We start from the raw sequence: 17,165 nt of genomic DNA, 5'->3' as shown, positions 1-17,165 counted from the left end.
AAAATTGTATCCTAAACCTCCAATAGAGAATCTCTCAACCTATACTGATAAAAGGAACACCTGCCCAATGACTCCATTTAAATGGATGTTTAATTTGGAGTTTAAAGCACTAGTAATAAATAGTTGATGGAACATACTATACAGAACAAACACCTAATATTTAGGCCATGCTTAATACAGTTTTATGGTAACAGAATACTTCATCTTTTCTGGACCAGTTTTGTCTAGATCATGTTTAAACAACATTGGCAGAACCAAAGCTATTAGATCTCTCTTTGACATTAGCCCATATAAATTAGGAGCATCAAGTGCTGCCTGAAGCACCTCACCAATCCCTTTGAAGATCGAGAGACTCCGTACAGCAAAAGACAAATGCTTACTACAGTATGCAGTAATCTTCTAATAAGAGAGATTTATTGTCACTTTAGATATCAAAGGTGGTAGGGAATGTTTCATTGGCCTTAGCGTTGCAAACACTTTACAGTAAGAAACTTCCAAGAACATTCATTTCCTAAATGAGACCTGAATGCTTCGTTGGCCTTAAGAGTAGCAAGTACCTTACAGTAAGAGGATTTCAGGAATGTTTAATTCCTAAGCAGGTTTTGGGATGAGGTTCTTTTGCCTTTCCAATTGGCCCCTCCCTGCAGAGCTTCTGAGAGCCAAGGAGGGGGAAGAGCAGCCCAAATTCATAACCACTGTTTATATATTATGATTTCCCCCCCCTCCATTCTCATGAGTGTTGAAACCACAACCAGAATCTGTGTCATGCCCCCCTGACCTTCTGCCAGACCAGGCATTATTTACTAGCTTTTACCCATACTCTTGTATCCTCACCATTTCTTAGAATTTGCTTTTGGATTCATAAGAGTCAAATTAATATCAACCACACATTTGCCACTTTTGTTTTGGCTGGGGGCAGGCAGGGGGCAGTTGCATGAAGCACTCGTCTGATTTCCATCACATTAGTAACTGTAGCCTGAGCCATTTTACTGGAAGAAATATGCTGTTTCTATCACTGGGAGCAATGAGGAAAGAGTCAAAGAACTAGAAGCAAAAAGGTCCCAATTTCTACTGCTAAGATTATTTTGCCCTTTATTCAGGCCAACTGCATTTCTGAAGCACAACAGAGAAAGTAGAAGAGTTAGGGCCATTTCTAGCAAATCACTTCCAGTAAAAAGTAACCGCAAGAAAAGCACACAAGACAAGAGAGTTCACAATTAAGGATCGGATTTGCAAGTTCGTGCACAAAGTGTAGCTGCAAATTCTTCCAGAGACCAAACTCAATTTCCATTTGATCCCTATGTGCACACAGACAAGGACTGCAGACACCACTGCTGAAAATCTGGCCCTAAACAATTTTACTAAACAAACTGAATTAACAGACTATGCCCACACAGACAAGCACAAGACACAGCGAAGTTAGTCAACACCTATACTTTCAGCTGATGGGGCTTTTTTTCCTTTTTTCCGGTGTGCACTACACCCAGAAATTGGACCAAGTAATCATGGATTACACTTGTCTCCGTTGCTGCTTGTTCTGAGATATTAGCACTGCGACTAACCATTTCAGGCAGCACGTGTTCACCTCTTCCTTGGATGAAAAAGATGCCTTAGTGTAGATCACAGGAATGCATCAAAATAAATCTATACAACATATTAAACAGTGATATTGCCTCAAGGCTTGTAAGAGAACAAAGTAAAGCCTTGAGGGACCAGTTTAACATCATTCACTCCCCTCATATCAAAGTTCAAGGCATTTCAGAGACAGAACTAAACATCAAGACAAGCTTTAACTATACTCTGGTCAATACAAAACGCATTTAATGAATTGTTGTCTAAAACTGTTAGACAAGAGGGACAAGTAATTTAGTGTTACATGCAACAGATGTTACTCATACCACAGAACTCTATACATAAAAGCAGTTTCCACCTACATCCTTGATACAAACCAGAAAATTACTTCAGTAGTAATTTAAATACTGTTTTGTGAAGTCAATCTAAAAATTCTATTTTCTCTACAGAACACTGCATGTTTCACAGTCAAGTTTATCCTCAGCAACTTAGTGTTTATAATCCACTTAGCCATACAACATAAGTGTCTCTCTGACATTCATGTTAAAGAAAAAAAAATCCTAAAATTAGTTAAACTAGTTCTTTAAATAAACAGGTATGCAGTTGGAATTCTTCATATTTAGAAGCTGACAAGGGCAAAAAGCAGCACAGCACCAATTACAGAAAGTAGCTGAACCTATACATTTTGGTGTCACAGAGTCGGAAACACAAGTATTTTACTTTTCCGAATCACATCATCAATGTTCTATCGCATTGATTTAAGTTAACTGAAACAATATTGCTACCACTTCTCAGTCTAAAAACTAAAACAGATCTCTTAATACTCTTCTATCCCTAGCAAGTTTGCTGGGAATTTTGTTTGTTTGTTCATTTTTAAAGCAAGGACACTTCTGCCTGCCAAGTTCAACACAAAGTATTTGGTTTAACGTTTTAAGACAGAAGGCACTTTTAACATTCAGCCTTAGAATACCGAGTGCAGAAACAACATTTACAATTTTGTTCCTTTGTTTAAATCTGCAGTTTAATTCTTTTTCAATTAGTTATTAGAAAGAGCAATGATAGCACTATATCACATTTCATTTTCAGGAGCACATTTACTTACTTATCCGACTAAACAGGTTGCTCTTCCAAGGGATCTCATGCGTGTCAGGCCTAAAGTTCATTTCCCAATATAGCACAAACCAAAGATCCTGACGAAGATCAATTAAGTAACTGCTTCTTCAGAGCACTACTTGGTTATCCCACTCAGTCAGTGGTTTCCACTGCAAATTGCAATTCTATACTGCAGCATTCATATAACATCAAACATTAGTAACACTGGCTGTCTGACCGCAGTTTAAAAATGAAACAGCTCTGCATGGAAATTAAGTCCTTTCAAAGAACGCTCTTTGATATACCAACCCCCCATCTGCATACAATATCCCAGTGGCAGCTTTCTATTGACCACATTAAGCTATTTGCATTCTGTACAGAAATTAATGAAGTTGTGGTTTAATGAACATACTTTAGGTTTCAGCTTTAATTCCATTTTCGTTACTGGAGACAAAAAAAAAAAAAAAAAAAAAAAAAAAAAACCCAACCATCATTCTTGTGAAAGCACTAGCAGTGAGTGCAGCAACACGGTGTTCTCTACAGAGGTCACTTCTTCCATCATGTCAGTTGACTATTAGCTGAACACTCTGACAGCTCCTAGGCTAACAAAACTGATTGTACAGTGAGTTCTCCAGGGATGAAACCAATATTTCTAATTTTATTTACAGTGTAAGTCCTAGTCAAATCTAAGTCCATCAGCTAAAAAAAAAAAGTAATACACATACTGTAAACATGGCAACATTAAATATGGTATGCTAGTCTAGAATATTTAATGTCATGATCACATCTCATTATACCTGAATTTATATACAGGATATTTTATAGCAAGTGTTACCCACTTCACAAGTGGAGGGGGAAGAGAGAGTCTAGGTTTTGCTGTGGCTAAAACTCCTTCCAAGTAAAGTTAAAGCTTGTCTTTGATTGTATTAGAGCTTCCTTTCATAACCACATTTAAATTGAAGATTAGCACAAAAAAATTATCTAGGGCCCCTTCAAATTTATAATTAAAAATTCAGTTATGATTCTCAGGGAAAGTGTCTGATATGGAGAATAAAAAAATTACTGCAAAATAAACTTAATGGAAGTTGGGTCTTCAGACTGTCAGTCAAAAGTTCAAACAGGTGTTATTCCTGTTTGGGTTGGAGTTGCCGTTTCCAGGCCTCGTTCAAATAAACTAGTCGTTTGTAGTTGATGATAAAGAGAATGAAGTTCAGCAAATATGTGATGACGCAGACAATGCAAAATTCCTTCAGCACGAAGTACAGAATGTATGCCAAGTACAATGACCCTACTACAGACACTATGGAGGATGTCATGAGGATTAGAGCTGCTACTGCACTTGCTGTCATACCTGCAACAAGAGAGAGAAAGTTACTACCGCTGCTCTCATTCCCCCCTTCCACACAAAGCAAAAAGCCTAAGCACTCTAATTCAAACTGACGGCTACTCAGCAAGTCTGTATTACGTAAAAGTCCGTTTAAAATACCATGAGTTCAAGATGACTGACAAATCGCTATTTGAAGGGGAGCTTCTAGGTTCTGTATGACAGTCCTTTGATAAGAAGTATGTGTAGTATTTACCATCTTCCATATTCCTGAGTTATGGGAAAGTTACAGGTTGATCAAGTTATGTCTATCAATATTAATAGCTTTATAGCAGAACACAGAGTTACAAAGAAATATGCATACATTACACTTCATGCACTTTTTTTGCCTGCTATCTCTTACTCCTGCAAAACTTGTAAATTCCATTTTTATTTCCTCTCTTTTCTTTTGTGCAATCCAATGCTAAATATTATTAAGTGAAAATACCAGTGCAGCAACTGTCATGACACTTATTTTAATAGCATAGCAGGAAAAAATGCAATTGCTCTTGTTTTCAGTTGGGTTTTTAAGCCTGTTGGACAGATGTATCATTAGACTGGTGCTAAAAAAAAAAGATAAAAATCACATGCATTTATCTGGTCTCTTGCAGATTGCACAATGTATAATGCACTCATCCATCACCACAGACCTGTTATATACTTTAGGGTCTAAAATGAATTAATACTTACCAAGTAGCATTTGTAGTATATAAAACACGAGTCCAAAAACACTGTTTGACTGATTTATTGCACTGTCCTTTCCAAAGATGGAACCCAACAGACCGAATCCTCGACCCCATCTGTAAAACAGTGAAACTAATTAACTTGTATTTGGGCACCTATTGCTTTGCACCAGTATTTTCAATTCATCACTGGTGGGGGGGGTGGGGGGGTGGGGTGGAGATAAGTATATTCTGACACAACCACTGCAGTCCTATATAAAGTTCAGGGCTATCTTGCAAAGCCAAGCAGCTTGCAACAGGGGCTTCACTAGGCACAACTTTGTCCCACTCATTGCTGATATAAGTTATTTGACACACTAGAAACTACCAAGTTCACCGAGCTGCAACTTCACCAAATACCACGTCTGCTTCCTAGGGTTGTAGTTTAAAGCTCTTTCATCAAATAAACACTTCTTTCCTCCACTGACAGCTTTAGCAGCTCTCTCCACCACAGTAAGTTGGACACATGCTCACTATACAGCTGAGGGAAAATGGTACAAATTGGTAACTAGTTGTTACCAGCTCTGCCAGCACTCACCTCACTGGCATCAGAGCAAGCAAATCAGAACATATGTTTGCACTTCAGCTGCTCCTGAGCAGTCTAACACCTCAGAAGGAACCCAAATCTGTCAAGAGACAAGCTGGGGATGGTACCATAACAAGATTCACAGACCTCATTTGTTATAGCCCTTGCACAGTGTGACATTTTGAACTTGTACCTTAACCACAAAGTGACTTCCAACTTTTTAGTGATAAGGTGGAAAGCGGCACAAGCCCTACAAAACTGCTGCTGCAACAAGGGGGATAAAAGATTAAATTAGCGAAGGTATTTGTGCTAGAAACCAGTAATCTGATGCCCTAAGGCAAATCATGCCATTATTTGTAAAAGCAAAGTGAGGACCATATTTAGTAGCATCACTTGAAAATATGAAGAGAAGTTAACGCTACTTCAACATGCAACTTAATTCACTTACAAGAGAATGTTAGGATATCTGCCAGCATGTCTTTGGAGCATCAAGTCAAGCACTACATAAATGCAAGGTTAGGTTTACATTATCAGGTTAACTGTCACATAACTATATATAAAAAAAAAAAGCGCAATTCCTCACTTCTGTTGCAGCAGAAAACACTAGTGTGTTACATTTATGCCAACAGAAGTGCAGTTTCCGAATAGCTTGTTGTACTAGATGCAATGGTTCTACTAAACCAAGACACAGCATAGGTTTGCTCTCTCCACACTACAGGAACATTGCTGATATATTTCACCATACATCTGAGACCAGTGAAAGGCTACCACCACATTACAAGCAGTTTCCTCACACAAGAAAGATACCACAATAAGTACAATTTAATACTATCTCCAAAATACTTCATAATCTCACAGCCATTTGCACAATATTTTCAAAACATATTCAAATTAATAATTTTAATTCAAACTTAGTAACTCTCTGCAATTAACTATTATACCAAAGTCTTGTGCTCTTCTCCTGAAGAAATTGAGCAGAGAATTATGTACCAATTCCTAGAATTATGTACCAATTCCTGCATAAACAGTAAAAAACCCAAACATACTTTCAACTAGTTTGGTCTCAAATCTTGTAAACAACTGAAGTGAAACTTAATGTGCAAATATAAAGCTTCAAGTCAGCATAGAAAAGGCCAACACTCGCTTTACCATGGGGACAATGCCTCACATCCCAGAGCTGCGAAGGGTCAGAACGACACAAAGTTAATTGCTGGGAGGAGCAGTGCAATACTGTCTCACTCCCTGCAGTCACCCCAGTGCAAGTTTGGGGCTATGCAAACCGTGGGGGACAAGGCTGGTTATACATCCTCCCTGCAGCACATGAAGGCAAACAGTCCCAGTTAGCGTATAGTATAGTTTATTTTAGTTTGTGGGCAAAGTTGCGTCAAGGATGGATACCAAAGATCTGGAAAAGCAGCTATAGAGATGCAAGTGCAACACTTCACAGCTAAGGGAGCCACACTTCCAAAAGCATGGCATTTTAAAAAAAGACAAAACACAGTGCAACAATACATAAGCAAACATTATAAAGAAATACTGCAAGTTCCAAAGAATCCCAGCTATGACGAGACTTTCCTCCCACACATTGAATGTTATCTGGATTTTAAGCGAGAACTGTTTTTTTTTTAAGCCCTACTTTGATAAGATCGTCACAACACATGTAACAATTGTCTCACGTTGTCCAGCTAGCAAATGCACTATTAAAGAGCCAGACAAATATATTAAAGGTATAATCATTTTGCATTTAATAGTCTATTTTTATTTTTCTGTATTACCACATTTATAGATGCTTCAGCTTACTATCCAGGTGCAGTTCATTGTTCTACTCTCCAAGAGAGAATTCTTTGTAGGATGACATTAAACTCTGTTTGAACACACTCAGGCTTTCCTTACTGAGAGACTAAACAGTGCGTGTAGCTCAAAGTGTGCCTAAGTCTGTGGTTCAACATTAGCCTAGCTCAAAGTAACTGCAGGATGCAGAATTCCTACCCTCTCCCTGCCCTAGCTGTATGCTCTCACTTCTGATGCTCATGAGATCCTGTCATGTTTGAGAGCAAACTCAGCTTAAAACATCAGAAACTTTAGACTACAGAATCTGACCCTACAGTTATTCTGCAAGTGAATAAAATGTTGCTAACGGAAAGATAAGGAGTTGAAGCCCTTCCTGACAGTCAGTGTCCCCAAGGGATCTGTTCATAGCTGCAAGAAGGTCAGAGCATGGTAAAAGCTTTTCCCACATGCAATAGTTCATTAAGTATCTTGTTGGCCTTGTAGCAGCTTTAAGGACATCAAGTATTAAATTTCAGTCGACAGAGTACAGCTCTAATCTCGCATCTTATTCCACAGACTTCAAGACGGCTAAGGAGCTTGTGGTTTAGGACGAAGCACTTTTTCCAGCCTTATAATGTTGGAAGTGTGAGGAAGTTTTCTGCATCAAACTGAAAAGCAAAATATTTAGACTTTGTATATTTCTATTTCCATCTAATTTCTCTACTGAAGAGGCTAAATCATCTTCTAATCTATCAAGGAGGTCCCAAAACCCACAATGAACCAAGTACTTCCACAAACAACTGGAGGAAGGAAGAGGACTGAGTATGAAAATCTTCCTTCTCACATCAAAAGCATGCAAATCACACCTGAGTTATGATAACTTTGAAAGTCTAAAAACACATGGCAAACAAATAGCAAGAAGAAAGATTGCAGTCCTAACAATAAACTCCAAGAAATAAAACATCAGTAAAAAGGACTATAGACTGCTCAGAAGTTCTTCATGGAACTTGTCTTTCTTATAAAGAATATAATTTACAAGAACTATTGTTAACTTGGATCATTTTTTTTGATACAGAATGCTAAGTAAAATGAACTGCACTAATTAAAGAGCTGCTTGCACAGCAAGATAAAAGCATAGTCCAACATCACCAACTTTTTCCTGATACTGACTTGTGGCTCCCCATCCTGAAGCAGTCAGTTGATCTGTTGTGAAAATCATGAAGTCACCCTGCATGATTCAGAGCACTATGACAAACACATGTGGCAAGCCTACTTTTGCCACACCCGAGTTTCACTCCTAATAGGAAAAAAAAAAGGCACTCTGAACTAGCTTCAAGGAAATTTTAAAATAAATCTTTACGTCTTCTTGTATGTTTCAAGTAACTCAAATTCCCTCTCTGTTCAAGATGACAGCCTGCTTCACTTCCCATTTGCAGGTACAAGTCTGAATGTTCTTGAAAAAAGTTTTCAGAAGTGATTCAAGAAATCCAAGACAAAGTGTTTAGAACTGTTCACGTAGTTTTCTAACATCTAAAATTGAATACTATAGTGACTTTTAGTCCAATGTGCATTTCCTTTTATCAAAAGGAGGTTTTGAAAATTATTATCCACCCTCTAAACAGTGTCCCTTTTTGTTTGTGATATTTAACAAAGCTCAGAAGTGTTGCATTTTTACAAGTTTAAAGCAGTATTTGCATGCACTTGACACTTCTTAACAGGAAGAAAAGAACAGAGGTAATTTTGATCCACAAGTGACATATCTCAAATAAAATCTTACACTGTTAAATCATTACCTCTTTTGCACAATTATGAATATCCTCTGTGTTCCAGAACAGCGTATTATGGGAGTACACTTTAACTCTAAACATTTTACCATAATTTAGCAGAGACAATACGACTGTCAGAAAGGTAACCAAGAGAACCTCAAGCAGGACACTAGCATCTCAGTCATTTTAAAGGACAAGCAAACAACCTCCATGTTTAACAAGTTAAAAGCTGTAAGAGTTATCAGTATTGGCTCAAAAAGCAACAGAATTCCAAGCCTGCCAAACACAGCAAATCAAACAAACAAACAAAAAGTACGTATTTAGCCAGGAGTCAAGATTATCTCATCCACTCTCTGTAAGAAATGCTATGCTGTTTTTTTCTAGCCAAGCACCCCAATTCTGACAGTTACCTACAGGAGATGTTTTTAAGGGCTTTTACAAAAAGATCGTTCCTCAAGATGCTCTCCTTGACCTCAATTATCACTAAGAATCAGCTTAAGGAACTTCTGAACTGGGGTTTCACCTGCATCTACACACTCAGTAGCCTACCTTGAAGCCTTCCTGAATGTACCTAGATGCCTTCTGAATACATACTTTTGACCTCCACAACATCCTCCAGTGATGAATGCCAGAATCACATCACCTCAATTTCACTTGGGAATCCTTAGTCCTCATGTTAAGAAAAGAACTAACTAGTTGTTCTTGTTTTGGCTGGGACAGAGTTAATTTTCTTTCTAGTAGCTGGGACAGTGTTATGTCTTGGGTTCAGTATGAGAAGAATGTTGATAACACACTGCTGTTTTCAGCTGTTGCTAGGTAGTGTTTGTACTAAGTCAAGGATTTTTCAGCTTCTCATGCCCAGCCAGCAAGAAGGCTGGAGGGGCACAAGAAGTTGGGAGGGGACACAGCCAGGACAGCTGACCCAAACTGGCCAAAGGGGTTTTGCATACCATGGGACGTCATGCCCAGTATATAAACTGGGGGAAGTGGGGCTAGGAGGGATCGCTGCTCGGGAACTAACTGGGTATCGGTCAGGGAGTGGTGAGCAATTGCATTGTGCATCACTTGTTTTGTATATTCCAATCCTTTTATTATTATTATCATCATCATCATTATTAGTTTCTTCCTTTCTGTTCTATTAAACAGTTCTAATCTCAACCCACGAGTTTTACATTTTTTCCAATTCTCTCCCCCATCCCACTGGGTGGGGCAGGAGTGAGCAAGTGGCTGCATAGTGCTTAGTTGCTGGCTGGGGTTAAACCACAACACTACTGTACATTCATTTTAACATGAAAATAACCATACTAGATCAGGTCAAGTCCAGCTAGCTTCAGTACCATGTTCCTGACAACAGCAAGTAGCAGCTGCCTTGAACAAAGCACACATACTTCCCAGTTCACATTCTAGTCTCCTAAATGTCTCGTTGAATATGCTATCAAATCCTTCAGGAGACCAGATTATTAAATGGCACGTATGATTCAAAGTCTGAGAACACTACAGCGGCAGGTTTTCTAACACATTTCTCTCTCTCAATTTTTAGGTTTGCTGCAATGAAAAGGGCAAACAATAATAATAAAAAAGATTATATTTTCAAAGAACTGTAAATAAAGAACCCAAGTTTTGTTTTCTGAGTAGTAGTAGATTACTTGAAGGCCCTCATTTCAGGATTATTTTTCATCCCATAAGAATTATTTTGTTATCAACAGCAAGCACCGTTTACCACTTTGTAACCCTGAGAAAACAATAAATACAATTTTCTAAAAAACACTTACACTTGACAAGTGATATGCACATTTCCTTAAGTGTCATCTGACTTCTGATATAAGTCACAGTACAGAATGAAAGTTCTCAGTAGGGGAGTAAAGCTGGCCTATGCTTACACGTTGCCTTCAGTGAAAAGCTCATGTAAAGGTCAAAGGATCTGGAGCATGTTAATACTTAGCATGTTAAGAAACTTCAGCTGCAGCTTCTTTACAACTTCACTAGAGGATTTTGGATTAAACCTAGTTCATTGTTACAAGGTTGCTTAGGCTACTCTAACAGTTTTAATAAATTAAGTAAAAGCCTTCAATTAGAAGCCATGCGAAAGAAAGGAGATTAAAAATTCCCATTTGTAAACTTGCCAAGAGTGCTCAAAAATTTTGATACGCTTAATTTCATGTTTAAATCTATTAGCAGTATTTACCATAAACAAATGCGATTTTGTTCTATATATCCTCCAGCTTTACCTCAGAAACAGTCTGAAAAAATTGCAGTGTCTAGATCAGCAAAATCTCAAGCAGACAGTGGTTAATTATTTTATAGCAGTCTTTACAGAAGCACTGGTTATTCAAGCTACAAGCCAACAGCATGGTATTCCTTCTACATAATCTCTTCTATGAAGCTATTGTAAACGAAGCCCAAATTTGAACTATAGGCAGTTTGTTAAATTTACTTTGCATCAGGCAAAATAATTCTCAGCCCTATTGCAAATTCCAGCCAAGCTACAAATATTATTATTTATGAAAAGCAAAAATACCCATGTTCATGTATATACCATAAGGTTGGAAAAAAAAAAAAAAAAAAGACTCACATAGCTAGGGTACTCCTGTATTTATAAAAGTTGTGCCTCAGCCACTACCTATTATATCAGTCTGAAGTATTAAGCCATCAGTCTTCTGTTAAAAAGATGAGACAAAAATTGCTTGAACTATCAGCTTCTGCTGCTTTGGGAACAACTTGCTTTAGAACTAATGAAGCTGGTTTTCTACAAAGGTTCCTGAAACACCTTCCTTCCCCAGCACATGGAATAACTTCCAGATCCCTCTCAGCTCACACCCTCCAGCACCCTGCCTCCCCAGTCAAGTCCATTACCTATCAGTTTTGTCCGAGTTCTGTTTGCACATGTGCTGCCTGGCTGGCTGGCAGACCAAATGGGACAGATAACCTTAGCTCACACAGTAGGGTTTTTTTTCCCTTCAGCAGAGGTGTTACTTTAGAGTGTCTCCCCCCTCCCCTTTGGCACCAAATCTGTTTCTATAAAACTTTAGTAACTTGTATCCTTTGTTAAATTTTGACATTAAAAAAATTGAAAAATTATAAAATAAATTATTAATACACAACACACAAAGGCAAAATCTTCTCTAGAAACCAGGCTAAAAAGGCAGAATAATACAACCTATCTTGGCCTCAAGTTGTTTGCGCTTTTTCGGCTCAGCATCCTTAGCTGTAAAACTTCTATCACACTTACCTAGCTATAGCTATGCCAATTCACCATCATCTTGAACCTGCAGCACTCCAAATCCTGCTGAAGCAAAGCGCTTGACGTACTAGATGGATTCTGTCTACACCGATTTCCCCCTGCCCAATCAACTAACTAGAGATCTTCAAACCTTCCCTCAGACAGCAAAAACAATGAATCCTTGCTACAGAATAACTGAAGAAGCACCCTTACATCTGCTCTCTAACAATTTGCAGACCTTGGAAATAAACAACAACCGATATTAAATTACAGACAGATTATAGCTGAGTCTCAGGAGGCAACATTTTCCTGTAAACTATTTCAGTAGCCTAAGAACCACAAATATGATTCCTCTTGTATGACCACCAGCTGCTCCACATACTGCCCTTCAGCAGTTTGATTAAACTTTTACCTTCTTCTACGCAGAATCGAAAATGCCTAACAAAAACAATTAACTTGGCTCAGGTTAAAGATATTACTGACTAGAAAAGAGCAGAGACTTGCAAAACTAGTAAAATTTCAAAAAAAGCACATGGGCCTCATTTGTGTGCACTGGTTCACAAGAAGAGACTGGACAAGCTTTTCCCACTACCTGCATAAAGTTACTTTTACCATTTCTCATCTTACATCAGTCACTAACAATTGCAGCTGTCAACCTCAAACATATCTGAATGCTTGCTTGCAGGTACAGCAATAAAAAAAAATGCTACGACATCAGGAACTTACCATTAATATGAAAGATAACTGCTATAAAATGTTCTTAACCTGGAATCAAGCAAACTTGACAGACATCAAGTTTACAGGAACTGCCCCACAACAGAACTGAATGGGAACCTGCAACATAAACATCAGGTTAGGGAGGAGGTCAAAGAAGTTTTCTTCCATGTCCCACTTTCCTAGATAATGGGGTTGTTCTTGTCAACTTGATCTCTGTTACGGTCTGCGCTCTATAAAGATGCACCAGAACAATAGTTCTAGCAAGGTGTGCTTCACTGAAAAAAACAGCACTGGTCAAAGTTTTAACTGCAATAACTTATAGCATAATTGCATGCCCATTCTGCAGAGAAGTAAGCTCTACACCAGCATAATTACACTCACACAACATGGCGCTGAAGTACTATGTCACAAGACTGAGCAATTTAAACATAACATTTACACAGATGTAAACTAACTGCTTAAAATGATTTATGAAGGTGAGCAGAACAATACAATAACACTACAGTTGTCACAGGCCACTCTTGGCAAATCCAGTAAAACTACTCCATGTCTGCACAGACCTGTCCACAACACACGTAAAATTTTACAGATGTACATTTTCAAGGACTACCAGATGATTACTTTGATGCATCCACTAGAAGATGTAAGGCAGACAGGCATTTTTCAGAACAGGAAGAGTGGCTTAAATACAGGATGACAATCCTTGCACATTAACATGAAGTTCAGAACAGGGAATCCCTAAAATATGTCATGTATCAAATTATATCCAAAGAACACAGATTCTTGAAATCCTATTTTGACTCTAGGACTTCTTCAGTAAGTCAGCTGGAGATGTTAACATAGATCAATATTGACTATTTCCAAACCTCTTCACTTATGCAGCTGGCCAAAAGCTACAAATATTGCTAAAGATATGCAGTGACATGTGCCCTTTGGTCATTCATGCCAGCTATCTTAAGTCTGTATTAAAGTTGTGACAGCATTAACACATGCCAGGCTACAAAACTTCCTTCAGAAAGAGCCATCCACTAATCTGCTCTGCAGGAACTTTAAATTAATCAAGACAGAAAGTAGAAACACATCAGAAGACTCAAAAGTCTCCCAGGGCACACGAAAGAACAAAGCAAAAAGCTCTGGGTCTCTGCATTACTACTTAAATACCACATTTTGTTTCAAGCCATAGCACTATCCATATCACTTGAAACTTGTCTATTAGTTTCATTCCCTCTGTGAAACTATTATAGCAGCAAAACCTAAAAGATTTTTTAGGAACTGCTATTAGCCAGTTTTATTATAAATAAAGCCATTCTTGGCACTTAATTATTCTCAAATATAAAAGAGAGCAATTCACTTAAAACACCTAGAGCAATTGCCAATTATTTCCCTAATACCTTCCCTTATTTCTTCTTGGAAAATGACAGTGGTCATCATACAGTCCTTAGCTGTTTTTCTTTCTAAACTATCTAGTGAACTTTCCCCACAATAAAAGCTTGAAATGTGCTGACCATTAATATTTTGAATAAGGGATACTAGGAAGATCTCTCAAACATAATCTTCTGGATGAGTCAGTCTCTGATACAAGATTTTTCCACACTCCTCCCTCTGCATGCTGGTAATCTTTACAACATTTCTGTTCTCATTGTTGTGCCAATACCAGATTTGGCTTAAAAGCAAGATTTGGAAATACTAACAGCTTATTAGGGAAAAAAATCCTCCCCAAAGACCAGAACTTAGTTCCAAAGTAACTCAGCTCAGGGAAGAATACGCTAATTTATTCTAATTATTCTATACAGTTAAAATTAATCTCAACACTGCGATGTGCTTTCCAGTCCACTGCTAGAGTCAACACTTGAGATGTTAAGATCATTACATTCCAAGTTCCATTAGTAAATCTAGCTTAAATAAAAAGTCACACAACCAAATGAACACTCTAGAAGCCAGTAAAAGCCACAAAGTACAAGTTTGTCACCCATTTAACTCTGTAGAGTTAACTCTGCTAATCAGCTAAATGAAATAATTTGTGATTGCCAGTGTAACAGCTTAATGAGAAAAGAATCTGCATTACATGTGAAAATGCTGGAACACCATATTTGAAACTCTGCTATCTTGGAGAAATCTAAACAGTAGTTAAATGTTCCTTTCAGAAATCAAGTTTCAGAGAAACTTTGGTGATGCATGGTAGTAACAAGGACTATTCAGTTGAACAGAGAGAGAGAGAATGACTGATGGATAGGGAGCTGTGGCAACATGGAAAATAAGATTAATTTCTTTCAACGTTATTCTTACTTCAAAGTTTAATAGCTTGCCCTCTTGTCTTAGTTTTAAAGCAATACTCCTTTTTTGTCTGTGTCCTGCACAGCGTTAAAAGCACATTCTTCTCCAAATATGGTTTGACTGAACAGAACTTGCACACTCCTTTTCCACAAACTCCTTTTACCACCTGCTGTAATTATCATGAGCTATCCTGACATCTGCAATACTTCAGTCTTTAAGCATGATTCTCCTAGCAACTGCTAGTGAGCTTTTAGTTGATTTTATCCCTAACTGTCCATATTATTACATAGAATTCCTGCAGTAAAATGTTCACAGGTCTTACCATGGCATACTCAAGGTTTCAGCTGCAGCATAACTAATGAACACTATAATTACCAAGCATTATTCCATAATTAGAAGTACTTAAAGACATAACTGGAATTATTTTACTTCTTCAAAGCATTTAGTAAACATGCATTAAAACTATTACTTCAAATTCCCGGTCTCAATAGCAACATTTGCAGTAACAATAAAAAGCTAACGAAAGACCAATTCTATACAGAAACAGACTACTACAGAGGCTACTTAGGTGCTTAAATCCCTGTTATTCTCTTTTTGCCTCTATAGCTGTGGTAAAACTTATATTACTGATGATACTCACGTGGTTTAATCTCAGTAGCCTATGCATAATTTTAATTTATAAATTTAAGTTATCTGTCAAGATTATTAAAACCTTTTTCCTGTTTAGATTGAGACTTCTCATTTTGGGACACTTCTCAAATAGAGACATGAACAAGCACCTTCACAAACTAAAGATTATCTGGTGACAGACAGAAAAGCAGAGTTAAAGTCCTCATTCAATCACAAGAACCTCCTTTCAGATACCCGCAGATACACATCTCTTTGTAACATAACACAATCCCACTTCTGTCACCTCAGAAGTGGTTTTAAGAATAAGAGTTCCCTGTATGTTTTGCCTAAACAATTTAACCAGCTTCCACCTTGACAGAGTATGGGCATATTCTCCCCCACTGGCTTGTTATGACAATACAGCAAGTACCTTTATAAAAACTGTGACAGCTTTTATGCAGGTTACACGGAAGAGGGGGTGGAGGGGTGGAATCTCAAGTACTCATTCAGGTGAAGGCACTAACATGATAATAACAAAATTCTCATTAAAAAAAAAAGGAAGCATTTAATACCTACATTTGCTGAAGAACCAAACCCCTCCCCTTGCCGGCTCCTTACTTGTGGATGCCTTTGCATATGTCTTTATATGCCTATATATATATACACGCACACAAATATATATGCATATGCAGACATGTACACACATATATATGTGCACAGAGCAGTTTTGAAACTACTGGACAAATAATCTTATTTCTCTAGTTGAAATATTTGAGAATACACTTTTAGGAGAGTTTCTTGTCCAAAATACACCTGAAAGTATTTCCTGTACCATGTTTATACTGGTAGAACTTCTAACTACACAGCAGGTTAAGTCTTTTCATTATTGTAATTCAATCAACTAGTTAGTTGACAACGAGTTAAGCTAGCAGCATATTAAAATTTATACATCAGCTCCCCTAACAAGAATAAGAAACACTGGCCTTTAGAAAACAGCTGGTAAAGTAATTACTGACAGGAAGCCTGTAAAATAAATCAGGATTTGGACTGGGCTCCTGCTGCTGAGGCATACAAATCTCTCTTGAAGTAAGCACTTCCTCTGTATCACAAAAGCAATCTTCTTTGCTGCCAGGTGACATTACAATGAAAATGCAATTCAGATACTCCGATAAAACAACCCAAACCCAATCATCTACAATTGTACGTGTTTACATTGGCCTCAACCACTAGTCACACCTACAGCACTTTACTCTAACCTGCATTTGCCACTAAAATGCCTGTCACTCTAGCTAATTGCCATCGATTACAACACAGAAATTGCAGGTGCCTCACCCTCCGGCCTGTAGCGATCCCGAAGAAAAGCCGTTCCCACACCAGCCCTCCAGCGAAGGGGCTGCCTAAACCGGGAGCCCCGACACCCCCCTCCTCGGCCTGCCCGCCCTGTAGCCCCCAGCACAGGCCCAGCTGCCCAGCCCCCTCCATGCCCCAGGCAAGCCCTCCCCGGGACGAGCCCCGGCCCGCAGCCGCAGGCTCC

General features: G+C 38.2%; 1 protein-coding gene across 1 annotated transcript in view; it reads right to left on the bottom strand.

Moving 5' to 3' along the window:
• Positions 1–719: 719 nt before the first annotated feature.
• Positions 720–17,165, bottom strand: part of VKORC1L1 (vitamin K epoxide reductase complex, subunit 1-like 1) — a 16,833-nt gene continuing 387 nt past the window's right edge. Inside the window, exons 2-3 of the mRNA XM_010573578.1 lie at positions 4,718–4,827; positions 720–4,015 (exon numbers count right to left, since the gene is read on the bottom strand). Of these exons, the coding sequence (XP_010571880.1) occupies positions 3,789–4,015; positions 4,718–4,827 (337 nt within the window). The 3' untranslated portion in view covers positions 720–3,788. The remainder of the gene's footprint in view (positions 4,016–4,717; positions 4,828–17,165) is intronic.

The sequence above is a fragment of the Haliaeetus leucocephalus genome, unplaced genomic scaffold, assembly GCF_000737465.1.
Source record: "Haliaeetus leucocephalus isolate CR32 unplaced genomic scaffold, Haliaeetus_leucocephalus-4.0 Scaffold395, whole genome shotgun sequence".
NCBI classification, from domain to species: domain Eukaryota; kingdom Metazoa; phylum Chordata; class Aves; order Accipitriformes; family Accipitridae; genus Haliaeetus; species Haliaeetus leucocephalus.
Note: the sequence above shows the minus strand (reverse complement) of the source record. Positions and strands in the feature narration are given on the sequence as shown.